General features: G+C 35.3%; 1 protein-coding gene across 2 annotated transcripts; it reads right to left on the bottom strand.

The window, feature by feature from the left end:
* Nucleotides 1–12,134: 12,134 nt before the first annotated feature.
* On the bottom strand, nt 12,135–14,147 carry LOC127839377 (uncharacterized). Of its 2 annotated transcripts, none has more exons than XR_008030305.1 (2): nt 13,837–14,147; nt 12,135–12,679 (listed from the first exon to the last, which is right to left on the bottom strand). XR_008030305.1 is itself a non-coding variant. In XM_052367759.1 (2 exons), exons 1-2 carry the CDS (start codon nt 13,015–13,017, stop codon nt 12,449–12,451), a joined length of 312 nt encoding a protein of 103 aa, XP_052223719.1. In that variant the 5' UTR covers nt 13,018–13,444; the 3' UTR covers nt 12,135–12,448. The 2 variants fall into 2 exon arrangements, 1 of the variants encoding a protein (XP_052223719.1); XM_052367759.1 differs by lacking the exon at nt 13,837–14,147 and adding an exon at nt 12,937–13,444.
* Nucleotides 14,148–17,940: the final 3,793 nt, after the last annotated feature.

The raw sequence follows: 17,940 nt of genomic DNA on the forward strand, positions 1-17,940 counted from the left end.
TTATGGAAATAATAAAGATACAATAAAGCAAATATAAAAGCCAGAAGTATCTTGAAGCAGTTTTGCTTGACGTTGTTCGACAAACTGTCGTTTTTATCTTTATGTACCTGATTTTATTTAGAATGTTTAATTTAAGGTCGTGAGAGTCCCAAAACAACTGATAATTTAACAACAACATTGAAAATATCATTATAAATCAAATTATATATAAACGTCAGCCATAGATGTGTATGAAATGAACGTTAAAAAGAATTGTAATCTGGTTTAAATTAGTTGTCATTACTGTTAAATAAGAACAAATAACAAGTATCGATATTATAAATATACGTTCTGAATTAATGCTTAAGATTTGATTGTAAACAGAATAGTATTTATTGTCAACACTCACAGTTATAGCGTTGCTTAATGAAAACATTGTATAAATCGTGTTAATTTTATTTATTGGAATAGATATATAAGATTCATTTCAATCGAAAAGGAAAGGGACATGTTTTTAAATGAATATATATCTTTATGTCCGTTAAAAACGGACTGACCATTTTCATATGCCTCGGACTTTGATATGCAAATAAACAATTACAATACAGGTTATAGTTAAAGCCACTTTAATTATTCAAGACATCCGCTTGACTGGCAGCCGCATACAGTTTATTTAGAGAGTTCAATTACTGCAAAAGCTGATGCAGTTAATTCGTTATACCATGATATAATAGTTTTAGTGCAATACATAATTGGACTTCTTTCGATAATACCACCTGAAGCGAGAGTGATTATTGCAATAACATGTATGCTAAGTACATTTTCCGCTATTAAGTTTTTGTGCTTGTGTTGCGTTGTGATGATAGTCCATAGTAACGACACGCGTATCCTAAATCCACGCAGGTAATTCAAGTAGGCATCGCAACATACACAAAAGAAATCACAAACTCATATTCAAGACAACTTTTCATTAAGCACTGTATTTCATTTCATTGTAGGGAGTGGATATCGTTTATTAGGTCTCATACTTTTGACAAATGCAATATCTAAGAACTCGAGTCAAAGAACACTGCACATTACAAGACACGACGTGATTGAAGTGGATCAATATCTAATTTTACTCTTTTCTATGCTTAAGGACGAAGCAATATACATTGATAATCACACAGAAAAACAATTAAAAAACAATCAACCACAACAACAAGGTCGATTATTACCCAAATGTGTGCATACACTGATGTTTATGTTGCTCACAAATAATCATTTCATGGAATTTTTAAGATTACGCGGTCTCCGCACTTATCCTCAGGAAATCCGAGTATATAGTAACTGAGACATATAAACTAAGGGCACATCCATTTTATTCCACACTTCGCGAAATCGATTTCGTAGAACGCAATTCCTGATGACGTCACACGCTTGCAGGCGTCTCCCTTGCCCCGGATGTACACAAGTCCGTTGTCGGCTGCGTCATAGGTCGAAATGACAAGCTTTGACTGGGTACAGCTTTCCACGTTCACTAAAACAAAAGTGGAATTTTCACACAATAATGTTTACATTTTAAATGTGCGGTTAAACATGGTAGATACAAAACTGTTTTTTTTTAACAAATATCAAATTATCTTAAAACAGAACATAATTGACATTGTTAACATGTCTTTGTTAGTTGTATCGATGGATTGATAGAAATGTTATTAACGAAACCGGTATTTATATAACTAGGGGTCTAAGTTCTGTCTTAAGCGACTGAAAAATGACGTTTAAAACGCCATTAAGGATTCTGTTGGAAAATGTGTACCATTACTACCATTTCATTTTTAGAAATTTTGAAAAGTCGCAATAAATACAATATAACCGTTAATGTTGGAATACTATAAAAACTGAATACATGAGAAGCATACACTTGTGATCGGAGGATTATGTATGGGTCTCGCTCTGTGAAAAAGGGTTGTAATGCATGTGCGTAAAGTCTCGTCCCAGATAAGCCTGTGCAGTTCGCACAGGTTGACCAGGGACATAATTTTCCGCGTGTATGATATTTTTGTTTTAAAGAAAGTATCTTCTTCGCAAAAATCCAGTCTAGGCGGAAAGCGTGGTCCCTGATTAGTATGTGCAGGCTAATCTGGGACGACACTTTAAGCACATGCAGTAAACCCCCTTTTCACAGAGCACGGTTCATATGTTTCATATCCATTTGGATAAATTCATTGAGCATATTTTTTTTGTTTCTCTTCTAAACTTGTTACATACTCTTTCCCCCGTACAGCAACGTCTGTATTAACGTACCTTTTGAATGATAAGACCAGTGCTGGCACACCTGGTCTTGAAAACAGATTATACGAAAAAAAGGATATATAAAAAAATGTCTATAAAAAATACGCATATCTGAAAATAAGTGTTGTCATGACGATAAATGCATTTAGTATATATTTACTTACCAACGTAGATAATTTTCATTCTCTATTTGGCTACAGCTTTGTAAGGTGCTATTCAATAAAAGCTACAAAAAAGTATTACAAGCTGATATATCAAATGATAACAAAGACTGACCTTGATCATTCCAAGGTTCGGATATCCAAAAACGCACGAATCTAACTCAGTACGAGTACATCACTATTTCACAACTAAAATAACATTAAGACAGCCATTAGATTGAGGCGACCATACTTCGTATAAACAATGAAATTATAATATAAAACCATTATGCAGTCACATTTCAAAAATTAAGTGTACGCATGCGCAAACACACATAACAGACGTGTGATATTGACATAATTGCATTAGCGACATTGTAACAAATTATCGTGAATATTTAATTAGCCGCCGCAATGTCTACGGAGATGAACACATGATGTCACTTACTAACCGCTCATGTGTTGATTGCAATAAATATTCTAGTACAATAACAATTACAAAACTACTAAAAACGGCTGTTAGGGAATTCATTTAGCTAGGAATTCATTTAGCTAAGTAGATCTATGTTAAATGAATATGCATGTTCATAATATGAATATCAAAGTATGCATGCAAGAAACGGGGAATATTATTTATGTCAATATATATACTATATTATCTCATTGTTTTAGAGATGTGAACAACCTTTAATTCAATTGAATAAACACTGCATGCATACAATCATTTTTAATGAAAGAAAATGTGTTATGGCAAGTTCCAATCGATAACCGCCGTGAAAGGAAGCATTTAAGGATGTTCGATCGTTTTGTGAAAATTTTCAAAATATCCGGAATGCTATAATTTTTTGTATGGTGATTAATGGATCTGTATCTGAAATAAATAAAAAATAAAAAAGGGAGGTCACCGTGAATAATTTTGAGATAACTAAGGTTTTTAAATGCCATGTGCGTTTGAAAAAATGTCATTTTTGCGGGGCATAAAATTGAGGGTACGGTAAAATGTTTGTGTTTAATACATTTAAAATGGCATAGTAATGTTGAGATTGTATTAGATTAGCAACTGTAACATTTGTATTATCATACTGAACACTTTAAAAACCAAAAATATTGGAAATCGTAAAAAAATATGAGAAATAAGTATGACTAGTTTTTTGTTTGTTTTGAATTTTTTATTGCACAGTTCAAAATAGATAACATGCAAAATACAGATACATATTTCTGTTGATGTAATATTCATATTCATTTGAAGTTCTCAATAATTAAAGGAAACTAGCTTAGCATTAAAATGAAGTAAAGAAATTGATAGGTCACCGTGGATTTTTTTTGCTACAGACATTTTAATATGGACTTAATTTAAAAAATATAATGACTAACATTGTAATAGTAATTAAAACATATCTATATAATAACTGCTCTATAACACACAAATTATCAACTGAAATGTGATACAGTAGAAATATTTATAATGTACATTGTTATGAAAATATTTCAGATGTAACAAATGAAAAAACGATGTTGATGTTCAAATAAACATCTTAAATTACCTCACCCACCTGTTACCCATGTTGTTGGTTGTAAATTGAACATATGTATTTTTTTTAAATTATTATTTTTAGAACTGTGTGATGTGTATTAAAAGACAAGAGGGACATGATGGCCCTGTATCGCTCCACTGCTGAAAAAAGGCTGAAACAAATATTCTCGGCATGTGCAAATACTTAAATATAGGCCCTATTTAAGCACATGTTCACTTGTGTGACCCCCTGGGGTGGGTCAACTTTAACCCCAGAGGCATAATTTGAGCAAACTTTGTAGAGGACTACTATATCTCACTACATACAAAATGTGGTAGCCCTAAGTCCTAGAGTTAAGGACAAGAATATTTTTAAAGTTTTCACAAAATAAGCAAGATATAAACGTATATAATGTTCAATTTTGTGACCCACGTGTCAGGGACAAATTTGACCCAAAGGGCATTATTTGAACAAACTTGGTAGAGGATTATAAGATGTTACTGCATACCAAATTTGGTAGCCAAAGTCCAAATGGTTTTCGACAAGAAGATTTTTAAAGATTTTACAAAATAGGCGCTTTATAAGCGTTTATTAAATTGTGTGACCCCCGGGGCAGGGTCAAAGTTGACCCCAGAGGCATTATTTGAACAAATTTGGTAGAGGTTTATTAGATGTCACTACATACAAAATTTGGTAGCCCTAGGACCAATGGATATGGACAAAAGATTTTTAAAGTTTTAACATCATAAGCACTTTATAAGCATATGTTTAGTTTTGTGACCCCCGGGGCAGTTTCAAATTTGACCCAAGGGGCATAATTTGAACAAACTTTGTAGAGAACTATTACATGTCACTACATATCAAATTTGGTAGCCCTATGCCATACTGTTATGGACAAGAAGATTTTTAAGTTTTCACAAAAAAAGGCCTTGTATAAGCATATGTTCAATTTTGTGACCCTCGGGTCAGGGTCAAACTTGACCCCAGGGACATAATTTGAACAAACTTGGTAGAGGACTATAAGATGCCACTACATACAAAATTTGGTAGCCCTAGGCCCAATGGTTATGGACGAGTAGATTTGTAAAGTTTTCACAAAATAGACTCTATTTAAGCATATGTTCAATTTTGTGATCCCCGGGCGGGTCAAATTTGACCCCAGGAGCATAATTTGAACAAATTTGGTAGATGACTATTAGATGTCTCTACATACCAAATTTGATAGCCCTAGGCCCAATGGTTATGGACGAGAGGATTTTGAAAGTTTTCACAAAATATGCAGTGACCCCCGGGGCAGGGTCAAATTTGACCCCAGGGGCATAATTTGAACAAATTTGAAAGAGGTTCACCCCAGGAACATTCCTGAGAAATTTCATCAGAATTGGACCAGTTGTTTAGGAGACGAAGATGTTTAAAGGAAAAGTTAACGCACGGACGCATGCACGCACGACGGACACAGGACCATGACATAAGCCCCGCTGCCCTTTGGCCAGTGGAGCTAAATACCAGACATCAATTAATATATAAACAATTTTCAAATAGTACTGCTTTGTGCTGTGATACACTATTGTTTAGTGAACAGCATTGTTACAGATACTGCAAAAAGAATGTCAATAAAAAAGGTATTGTTCATTTTTTTATGTTGTACGCATGTATAATAAGGCTTCTTTTAGGATGTCAAAAGCTGGACACATGAGAAATACATTTGTCTTTTTTTGGGGGCCATCTGAAGCTGATTTTTCATGGTTTTTTTACAATCAGATAACTTTGCCAAATTATAATTTATGAAATTCAAGATAATGATTATTTCACTGTTATTCGGACATAGAACAATGTAAAATATGTGACACAAATCACACACATTTAGCAAAGCCATGTTTGCAATTCATTAACAAAAATGTGTTGTTGTCCATATATAGGATACACATTCTCACAACAACTACTAATGAGAGCAACAACAATCAAAATTCAGGCTACGCAAATACTTTTATCAGATTAGTACATCTACAAAAAACAACATAGAATACAATTAGCGGGGCAATTATGTTTCACACACCATCTGTGGTTTAATGCACTGCCAAAAATATCTTACAACTTAGGTGAAACATGAGAAATACAACTGACATAAGAATCACAACTATGTTTGTCATCGAGAAGGAAAAAATTTTATGTAACAGCTATTAGATTTCATAGCTAATCTATATACAAGATGAAAATTACAATTTTGTTACTCTGATTTGTCCGTGTGTAACCTCTGACAGGGGGCTTCTCAAACCACTTAGTCTGTTTCTTTTTGATACAGTACTCAAATGTTTAAGTTGCAATCCACTTCCTGCAACTTTCCTTGCAACACCTTGACTTACACATGCATAACTTTTGTATCAATCATGGTTTGCAAAGATTTGATGTTGGAAGCAACATTTAGTTACACATTGTATGCTAATACTGCTCGGTCATAGCTGAATGAATATTTGTTTACAACATTTTGGTCAAGAGGAACAGAGTTCACTAACTTTTGTAAAGCTAAAACATCCTGTAGAGCGCCATGTGCCATCTATAATTCACCAATGACGCCTTTAACTAAATTTCTTCGCTAATATGATTTCATATTTGGTAAGTATCTAAAAAGCCACAAATATTTTGCTGAAACTCAGACATTTTTCCACAAGTATGGATAGCATGGAGCAACACTTTACAATCAAAAGACTCTATATCATGCCCAACTAAAATAACTGGTGAACATTTCTGTAAGAATGTTATAAAACTTGTCAATGCAGATTTGATGGGGACAGCTGTTACTGTTTGTCCATTGACAATCACAGAGTCGCCAACAACTGTCACTCCAGTTATTTCTGACGCTTTCAATGACATCTTCTTCTCTGGCATCACATGATGTTGAAAACTGGCCAGTTGAATGCACTGCAGCTATCTGAATTATGTGAGAAGTACGCTCTGAAAAAACAAAACAAAAATTTTACATAGAAATTGCACAGAATCCATTTTAGCTCCGTTAATCGGAGAGCCCTGGGTCACTCACCCAAGTACAATGTAAACTTCTTAAAATACATTTGAAGTGTTTACAATAAACATAAAAGGGAAAAACATTGCCCCCCCCCCCCCCCCAGGACAGGTCTTATTTTGAAGCTTAATTTGAACAATCGTAGAAGAGATTCCTTCACATCCGTTCTCTATGCATTGTGGTTTAAGAGAATTTTTCAGTTGAAGGGTTATTGATCGGAAACAATTTTCACACTTATTGTGACCTTGACCTTTGACCAAGTGACCATAATTTAAATAGGGGCTATATACTGTCCAATCCCTATGCACATGGAAAGTTAAAAACCAATCTGTGACAAAGTTGACAAATTATTGATCGAAAACTAAATGATCTACCGACAGACCAACATCCAGCAAAACAATATTAACTCTCTCTTCCAAGGGGGGCATAATAACCGTTATCATGAAAATTGAAACACTCTTTTCTTCGATTCATGGATATATGAAAGTAAGTTTGGCACCTTATTTATTCATAAATCTGAAGAAGCGAAGAGAAGAGTGTTTAAATTTTTAAATGATGCACAATAATATACTATAGCCAGTTGTGGGTAATGTAACATTGCATCATCTAAGTGGTATTTACTATCATTTTATCAATAAAGATTAAGAATCATTTATTATATGAATACAAAATGAGAAATTAGTCTGAACATAACTCTTGTTGCAATTCAATCATATGCTAGGTTGACCAACAATTTACACGATATCTCACATTTAGTTACTCAGCAGTAGCAGGTTGAATTATGTTACACATGCAAGTAAATATGTATATTTTTTAATAGAAGTTCATCTTTGGAGATTTAGAGTACCTAAATACCTGAATTGGACCAAGATAAACTTCTGTATGTGCAACACTGTGAATACGGAATATGTTAAAAATAAACTTTACCTCACCCTCTTGTTTCCAAATCAAAGAAAACACATTCCTTCCCAGTAGTGTCTAGCCCTATTGGACCAGGCTTGGGTACAGGTGGGGGTATAGTTGTAACTTCAACATCTTGGTCCTCTATGTTTGAACAGTATGTTGGACCCTCTCGTACTTCTTGCACTATGTCATTTGAATGCCTGAACAGGAAAACAGCATTTCAAATTGGAAAATGTGCTTGCACCTTCATGGGTTATCTCCGATATTTTTTTTAAAGAAATGATTACACAGCACATTAATGCTTTTACAATAATCAATTTACAAACATTAGCATATGCTTTTAAATATTACTACTACTTTGCATATATAATTGATGGATCTATTGAAACAATCTCAAACATGAAATGTGTCCACACGACACGGATGCCCCAAACTCAAACTTTGTAACTATATAGAAGCACAACCGTGTAAATAATCCATACAATTGTAAGAAACCCAGGATCCCACATGGCCATGTTCGAACTTGGTCTAGACACAACTTCTGACCAAGTTTGGTGAAGATCGGATGAAAACTACTAGAATTAGAGAGCAGGCACGAAAAGTGTGACGGACTGACCGACCGACCCACGGACAGTGCGAAAACTATGTCGCCAATTGGGGGCATACAAATGAAGAATACTGTGTTTTAAAAATAAAATGCCCATAATTAAAAATACCGTTCCAGTTTTGAGTCTTATGCGTCGCTGTTTTGCTGCACTTTCTTTTTTTGTGCTGAAGGTCACGGAGAAGGGCCATTTTCGATGTGAAAGTCCCAGGTGAAACACCCAGTTTCTGATTAACCTGAAACAGATTGCAGTAAATGACAGAACAGTTGACAATGCACAATGCTAAAATATGCTTATGTGGAATAAAATAATATGAAATAATGTCAATAATTTACAAAAGTTACATAATTTTATAAGACCTAGTGATCTACATACACACAAATAATAATTAATTTAAGCCCTTTATTTTCAAAACCAATACGTATTTGACGAATTGAGAATAATTATGTTTTGTAAACTTGTAAAATTTCATATTTATTACCGGTATTAATAAATAGGGCTGCAGGAAGATAATAAACTCATGTCACTTTAAAATACAGGTATACATGTTTAACTAAGGCCAACCATTCACATTCTACTGTAATTGTGTTAACTGGCAGTAAATCAGACAAAATATGAAGGAAAAATATAGCAAGTTCAATAAAAAAAAATGTATGCATGTAGACCACACAGGAATAACTCCCAGATAACTACCAGTATCTGAATGTATTCAAAAGTATCGGTGTGTAGAAATACCGAAATCCCCGTAATTACCGAAATCCCCCGAAATCCCGAGAAATCCCCCGAAATCCCCCGAAATCCCCAATAATATTTATTATTTATCAAAATACTGCGGATATTAAGATAGAATATTGCAAAATACAATCAATTCACTGATGAAAAATTGTTATTATCCATGTTTGGAAGTGAAAAACTAAAATATATACATAATTATTGGGATTCCGAGCCAGAAATCAACAGAAATCCCCAGAAATCCCCAATAATCCCCAATAATCCCCAATACTATTTATTAATTATCAAAATACTGCGGATATTAAGATAGAATATTGCAAAATACAATCAATTCACTGATGAAAAATTGTTTTTATCCATGTTTAGTAGTGAAAAAACTAAAATATATACATAATTATTGGGATTCCGAGCCCGAAATCCCCAGAAATCCCCAGAAATCCCCAATAATATTTATTATTTATCAAAATACGGCGGATATTAAGATAGAATATTGCAAAATACAATCAATTCACTGATAAAAAATTGTTTTTATCCATTTTTGGTTGTGGAAAACTAAAATATATACATAATTATTGGGATTCCGAGTATGAATCCATAGTGCATGTTTTCACAAGCACGATCAGGAACAGAAATCCCCGCTGTAAATCTCTTCAGGTGTCAAAAAATCATCTGGGTGGCTTTTTGATATTAGAGAGAAGAGGTACAGACAAAAACTTAACAACAATATCTCACTTCTTTTAAAAAATATGGACTTGTAGCGGGGATTTCGGTAATTCTACATTCGCCCGCCGAGTACCGAAATCCCCCATATTTACATCTGAAAGTGTCAAAAATATCATTTGTATTCTTGGTTTTTGGCTTTGCTTGAATGTTTACGTGCAAAAAATAATATTAATGTTAATTATTAAGCACACTTGACAGCATAAGTTGCCGCTTAGGGGGGATTTCGGTAATTCTACATTTGCCCGCCGAGTACCGAAATCCCCCATATTCACGCCTTACTCGTCTTACGTCACTATGTCATCGGTATCATTGTTTCTTGCCATCGCATAACTGTTAATGTACAAATAATGATATTAATATGAATTTTTAAGCATTCTTGACACCGTACGCTGCCTCTTAGCGGGGATTTCGGTAATTCTACACAAGAGCATAGACACGCGCCGGTACCGAAATCCCCGCTGTACAAACCTGCAAGAGTCAAAAGAATCATTATATTGCTTACTTATTGTAGAAATCAGTCAGAAAGACAAAAAAAAACTATCAACAATATCCCCTTTGGTGACCTAGGTTGAAAAAGTATCACTTAGGCCAGGGATTTCGGTAATTCTACACAAGAGCATAGACACGCGCCGGTACCGAAATCCCCGCTGTACTAACCTGCAAGAGTCAAAAGAATCATTATATTGCTTACTCATTGTAGAAATCAGTCAGAAAGACAAAAAACTATCAACAATATCCCCTTTGGTGACCTTGGTTGAAAAATTATCACTTAGGCCAGGGATTTCGGTAATTCTACATTCGCTCGCCGAGTACCGAAATCCCCCATATTCACGCCTTATATGGTCAATATGTCATTGGTATGATTGTTTCTTGGCATCGCATAACTGTTGATGTACAAATAATGATATTAATATTAATTTTTAAGCACTCTTGACACCATACGCTGCCTCTTAGCGGGGATTTCGGTAATTCTACATTTGCCCGCCGAGTACGGAATCCCCCATATTCACGCCTTACAGGGTCAATATGTCATTGATATGATTGTTTCTTGGCATCGCATAACTGTTGATGTACAAATAATGATATTAATATTAATTTTTAAGCACTCTTGACACCGTACGCTGCCTCTTAGCGGGGATTTCGGTAATTCTACACAAGAGCATAGACACGCGCCGGTACCGAAATCCCCGCTGTACAAACCTGCAAGAGTCAACAGAATCATTATATTGCTTACTTATTGTGGAAATCAGTCAGAAAGACAAAAACACTATCAACAATATCCCCTTTGGTGACCTAGGTTGAAAAATTATCACTTAGGCCAGGGATTTCGGTAATTCTACATTCGCCCACCGAGTACCGAAATCCCCCATATTTACATCTGAAAGTGTCAACAATATTATTTGTATTCTTGGTTTTTGGATTTGCTTGAATGTTTACGTGCAAAAAATAATAGTAATGTTTATTATTAAGAACACTTGACAGCATAAGTTGCCTCTTAGGGGGGATTTCGGTAATTCTACATTCGCCCACCGAGTACCGAAATCCCCCATATTCACGTCTTACAGGGTCAATATGTCATCGGTATGATTTTTTCTTGACATTGCATAACTGTTGATGTACAAATAATGATATTAATATTAATTTTTAAGCACTCTTGACACCATACGCTGCCTCTTAGCGGGGATTTCGGTAATTATAAAATGTAGAATAACCTAGATTTCCTAGATCCCGTTTCTTACTCATACTTAAATGGATTCGATGCAGCAATTGACTTCTTGTTCAAAAATCGGAAACATTCAACTGATGTTACTTTGTACATAAGCATGATAAATTATTATCGTTTATCGGAGTAACGGTGATTTCGATATCCGAGCGAGCGCATTTAAAACAGGTTGAATTACCGAAATCCCTGTTCTGACACGTTGTTGCTTGCATCAGGTATTGCACACGGTACACGTGTGTATTAGCACTCCAGTGTAGTCCCGGCGATGTGCTCGTTATCAACTGCATTAATACACCGGTAAGCAACAAGTGTACTGTGAGAATACAATACCTCAGGAAATGACAGAATTGGGTGTTTATTAATTCGCTTCAGGGTTAGCTTTCGTCAATTTTTACGAAAACGTCAATTGAAATCGCAAAATAGCGAGGCTGATATTACTTGAAAAAAAGAACTATTGTATTATATGTTATTGGACATATTGTATGTTAAATGTGCCTTATTTGTATTACAATTAAAACGATGCTTATTTGCCAGAAAGCGTTTATTTCAAAATCAAAACAAGCAATAATCATACGTAATACCAAAATACAAAACAAACAAAAATGACAATACAGTGAACTATTTAAAGTCCAAATAAAACGCCTCTGATGTGCCTAAAGAGTTTAGTATTGCCAACTTCATTCATGTGCACCATATCGGTGTGGTAATCTGCTGGAAATCTAATCTTTTTCAGTTCTATTACACACGCGTTTTTGTTTAGACAGTCATTGGTTTTGTTTCTCTGTGCATTAAAACATTTCTTTGTCATTGCACGGTCCTTCGGAAAATAACCCCGCTCACAAATGTTGCAGAAATGCACGCGTGGTTCCTGCTTCGTGGAGCTGCGTCTGTAGCCTTAGTAGAGACGACACAATGTCCGCAGGCGACGAACTAGTGCATATGTCGTTTCCACCCAGAACCACCACGACAACGTGCGGCTGGAATGTCTTTAGTTCCTGTAGCAACTCGACGTCAGGACGTGCTGCCGTCATTCCCCCCTTAGCGAAAAATCGCAATTCTCCAGGCATCTGAAATAAATGAAAATTCCATTGCAAATATGGAAGGTACATGTATGACATTGTGAAAGGAGCATATGAATAATACGATAATTTTCATGGTTTCAGTAGGTTTATTTGTGGTTATTTTGATGAGAAGTTTTACATGAAGTTTAAAGGTCATGTAAACACCTTTAATTCACATATAAACGCGATAAATGTGATCCAATGTTACTAAATACTATAATTTAATTGCAAAGATGCATTCAGTTAATGCATGACTTCATTACCTTTAAATCATAATTACAATGACGTCCAAGTCGTTTAACATAACTGTCACCAAATATAGCTATTCTTCGAGAGGAAGCCATGATGTACTATGCAAGGTAGTGAACGTGATTTTGGTTGTATAACAAGTGCAAGTGCGACGGGTGTTTATATACAAATTGCAGATAACTGAGCATATTTAATTTCAACATAACTGCAGACAATTTCACACGAGCCGCACTTTTTCAAACAATAATGAAAGGAACCGTTCTTGACACAACTTCTCATCATTAACAACTTTTGAACAAAAGGCCGGTACATCACACATGGCTTGAGATAATTAAATGAAAGTGCGAAAATCTATATCCAAACTGATTTGTACGGAGTGCATAGTTTTTGCGTCATTAGTAATAGGTTATATCCTATGGCATTAGAAGATTGTACTGTATGATATTCAAACTGGGTGCCTTCGTAAATACACTGTTTAGACCACTTCGAGTTTGCCACTGTTTATTTTTGTATCAACGAACGTTAATTAGTAGTTACATTCAACAAAAGTAAAAAGTTGATTGCATAAAACAGTGTACAATGTCTCTGGCATTTCATTAACATACATACATTCATTGATCAATTGGTAGAACAAAATACATTCATTTAACATGAGCAGCGATAACAGATTATTATAAGTACCGAAACGCACGGTTTATTACAATGTAGTTCAGTCCTTAACTGCTGAGCGCACATAAAACTATGTTTGCCTCATATGTATCACGACGTTTTCTTGATACCCTTTCTATGAACGACCATCAGTTCACAAATTCATTATGTTAATGAGCCCTCTTAATTCAAGTATTCAAATTGTGTTGCAAAGTTTATAAACATGAATTCGATCTAAGACCATACTTAATTAACATATTACATACGTGTTCATCTCTTTGCCTGTATATGTTTCATGCGGTTTCATCTGCTGTATGAAAAAGATGGACTGTGATATCATACACATATGCCTATCGTATTGACGCGGATTATTGCATTATTGAATATCTGTCTTTTCAAGATTATGCAATGTACTATTTCTTGAATAAAAGGTTTGTTTTGACGCTGTAAAGTAAAGAAGTGAGCACTCAAACAAGAATTTGCCGATGTTGTTGTTGTGCAATTTTTCCCTTTATTTACAAATAGTTTTATATATTGTAAGAATCTCTGTGTATTTGAAACATTCTGAAATATAAGAAGAAAGTATCAACATAGGAATTCCGGTTTTGAATGTACCACTTCATATATTACATTTGAAAAAAAAATCGACTCCCAATTTTAGTCGAATGTACAACTTAAAAATCGCAATGACGCTGGTAGTGTGAATAACAACTGCTGTATGATCTATTAGCACCTACTTACTTTCAATGACCAAGTTCTCAACTGTGAACTCAACACCCTCAAAACTATAATTGCTTCCCTGTTTTGAAAAAAGATTGTCCGTTTGATGCTTATAATTTGTCCGAGAGTGTGAAAGACATCCGAGCGATCAAACGCAGTCATTCGCACCTTTTTGCCGACCATTATGCAAAACGCTATATAAAGTAGGATTGTCATTACGGAATTTATCGTCAGTCACAATGGCTGCTTATCCCTGTGTTGTGTTTAGGCTAGAATGCAAAAAAGACACTATTCAATGTAGCAAATGTTCAGGTTGGACCCATTCAAAGTGTATGGCAAGCGGTTCGACGCATAATCCCAAGACACTAGGTTTCTCATGAGAACCAAGGTTCTCACAATGAGAACCTAGGTTCTCAGAATGAGAACCTAGGTTCTCATGAGAACCTAGGTTTTCAAATGAGAACCTTGGTTCTCATGAGAACCTAGGTTTTCAAATGAGAACCTAGGTTCTTGTGAAATCCTAGGATACCAAACGAGAACTTAAGTTCTCAGAATGAGAACCTAGGTTCTCATGAGAACCTAAGTTCTATGTGTCTATGAGAACCTAGGTTCTCATGAAAAACCTAGTTTCTCATGAGAACCTAGGTTCTCAAGCGTAAACCAAGGTTTTCAAATGAGAACCTAGGTTCTCATGAGAAACCTGGTTTCTTGGGATTTCATAAACCTTGGTTCTCATGAGAACCTAGGTTCTCATGAGAACCTAGGTTCTCGTGAGAAACCTGGTTTCTTGGGATTTCATAAACCTAGGTTCTCATGAGAACCTAGGTTCTCATGAGAAACCTAGTTTCTTGGGATTATGCGTCGAACCGCTTGCCATAATTAACCTCCAGTTGTTTCCCATTGCTTGGTACACGCTGGCGGCATATGTGTAAAATGAATAGAAATAGGCGTGAAACCGTGAATGTTTCTCCCCAAGAGCATTTTCTGAACAATGCCAAGAAACAATCATACCAATGACATATTGACCATATAAGGCGTGAGTATGGGGGATTTCGGTACTCGGCGGGCGAATGTAGAATTACCGAAATCCCTGGCCTAAGTGATAATTTTTCAACCTAGGTCACCAAAGGGGATATTGTTGATAGCGTTTTTGTCTTTCTGACTGATTCCTACAATAAGTAAGCAATATAATGATTCTTTTGACTCTTGCAGGTTTGTACAGCGGGGATTTCGGTACCGGCGCGTGTCAATGCTCTTGTGTAGAATTACCGAAATCCCCGCTAAGAGGCAGCGTACGGTGTCAAGAGTGCTTAAAAATTCATATTAATATCATTATTTGTACATTAACAGTTATGCGATGGCAAGAAACAATGATACCGATGACATAGTGACCCTGTAAGGCGTGAATATGGGGGATTTCGGTACTCGGCGGGCAAATGTAGAATTACCGAAATCCCCGCTACGAGGCAGCGTATGGTGTCAAGAGTGCTTAAAAATTAATATTAATATCATTATTTGTACATCAACAGTTATGCGATGCCAAGAAACAATCATACCAATGACATATTGACCATATTAGGCGTGAGTATGGGGGATTTCGGTACTCGGCGGGCGAATGTAGAATTACCGAAATCCCTGGCCTAAGTGATAATTTTTCAACCTAGGTCACCAAAGGGGATATTGTTGATAGTGTTTTTGTCTTTCTGACTGATTTCTACAATAAGTAAGCAATATAATGATTCTTTTGACTCTTGCAGGTTTGTACAGCGGGGATTTCGGTACCGGCGCGTGTCTATGCTCTTGTGTAGAATTACCGAAATCCCCGCTAAGAGGCAGCGTACGGTGTCAAGAGTGCTTAAAAATTCATATTAATATCATTATTTGTACATTAACAGTTATGCGATGGCAAGAAACAATGATACCGATGACATAGTGACCCTGTAAGGCGTGAATATGGGGGATTTCGGTACTCGGCGGGCAAATGTAGAATTACCGAAATCACCGCTACGAGGCAGCGTATGGTGTCAAGAGTGCTTAAAAATTAATATTAATATCATTATTTGTACATCAACAGTTATGCGATGCCAAGAAACAATCATACCAATGACATATTGACCATATAAGGCGCGAGTATGGGGGATTTCGGTATTCGGCGGGCGAATGTAGAATTACCGAAATCCCTGGCCTAAGTGATAATTTTTCAAAAGTATCAGTAATTTTAAAAATAAATCATGATATAATGCACCAATGTACCAAAAATACAAAAAGGTCTTACCCAATGCAAGCTTTGTGTTCATGTCATAAACTCTGCCATGTTTCCATCCAGTAGCCACATTATTTATTGCACCACAATTGCTACACTGTATGTCCAAAACACATGCAAGTCCGAAATCCCTGCTTTCTACTGTGCTAAATAAATTCATGGCACTTGACAAGCACTGCATGCTGAAAGCGATTCGGCCAATGTGTCGAGTTCAACGACTCGTCTACCAATTTTCCAACTGGCATCGCTGTTGTCACATGTGGTCACGCTTACCGACGATTCGATAGAAAAATCGTCAAAATAACAGTGGTCATACCGGAGGGAATAAGACAATTCACCCCCAAGACAATTCACCCCCAGGGGACAACTCACCCCCTAGACAATTCACCCCTGCTCCCTGGACAATTCACCCCAGATATTTTCTCATTATGTTAAGATTACTATTATTCCATAACATGTTTGTTATTATCATTGTTGATTTTTAATTTCTTTCACTTGGAATTAAGACAAAATAGAGAGATCATTGTTTGCAGCTTTATTTTCTCAAAAGATGTCTTTGAAGTCATTTAATTCATTTAATTATTAATGACCATAATGAGGTTCATTTATTGTGTTTTATAATCTTATACTTGATGATTGTTAGGTTTTGAAGTTCTTGTCATTTTTTTCGATTGAAGCTGGTGTGTTTTTGAAGTCTTTTATCACTTCAGGTAAGTTGTGATAATCTTTATATAATTAAACGTGATTAAAAGAGCAAGTTTGTCTTTCATCTTTGTAGAAGTGTAAATTAGTTTTCACAGATTTTATTGAGTAATACTGTTGAAAATGTATATAAACTCAACTTTTTATCTAAAAATTATTAAGTTTATAACTTAAAGTGTGCTATTGATAATATTCAGGGAAATTGTGCTAATTCATATTATAGTTTCAAATAAGGTATCTGATATAATATTAGTGTGGACATATAATTTAAAGCGGTTTGTGGTATTGGATAATAATGACGGACTACTATTGTGCATATTGTAGTGAACTAGTGGGTGATGATGATGAGGCTGTGTCCTGTGATCTTTGCTCAAAATGGCAGCATTGCATATGCGATACAGGTATGTACAGTTTTATTTAAAAATTGTATTTTCATCATTATAAATATTTTAATTAAAAACATAGTTTTATAACATTATTTGTAATTTAAGAAAATATAATGTGATAAATTGAATATTTCTGTGATTTTTGCCTCAAGTGGGTTTCGTACAACATCCTGATATTCAATGTACTTATGACGCAGTATTATGTGAAGTTGGAATAAGACATCAATTTTTATGGCGCACCAAAGGGGTCGAAACTTTAACTTCTGCTCGAGCAGAAAAAAATGCTGCTCGAGCAGCAT

This window comes from Dreissena polymorpha, chromosome 7, assembly GCF_020536995.1.
Source record: "Dreissena polymorpha isolate Duluth1 chromosome 7, UMN_Dpol_1.0, whole genome shotgun sequence".
NCBI classification, from domain to species: domain Eukaryota; kingdom Metazoa; phylum Mollusca; class Bivalvia; order Myida; family Dreissenidae; genus Dreissena; species Dreissena polymorpha.

Bases quoted from the DNA above. Each gene is read 5' to 3' on its own strand.
- LOC127839377 (XM_052367759.1), bottom strand. From the start codon at position 13,017: ATGGCTTCCTCTCGAAGAATAGCTATATTTGGTGACAGTTATGTTAAA. The intron at 12,680-12,936 runs GTAATGAAGTCA...CATTTATTTCAG, and splicing joins ATTGTAATTATGATTTAAAG to ATGCCTGGAGAATTGCGATT.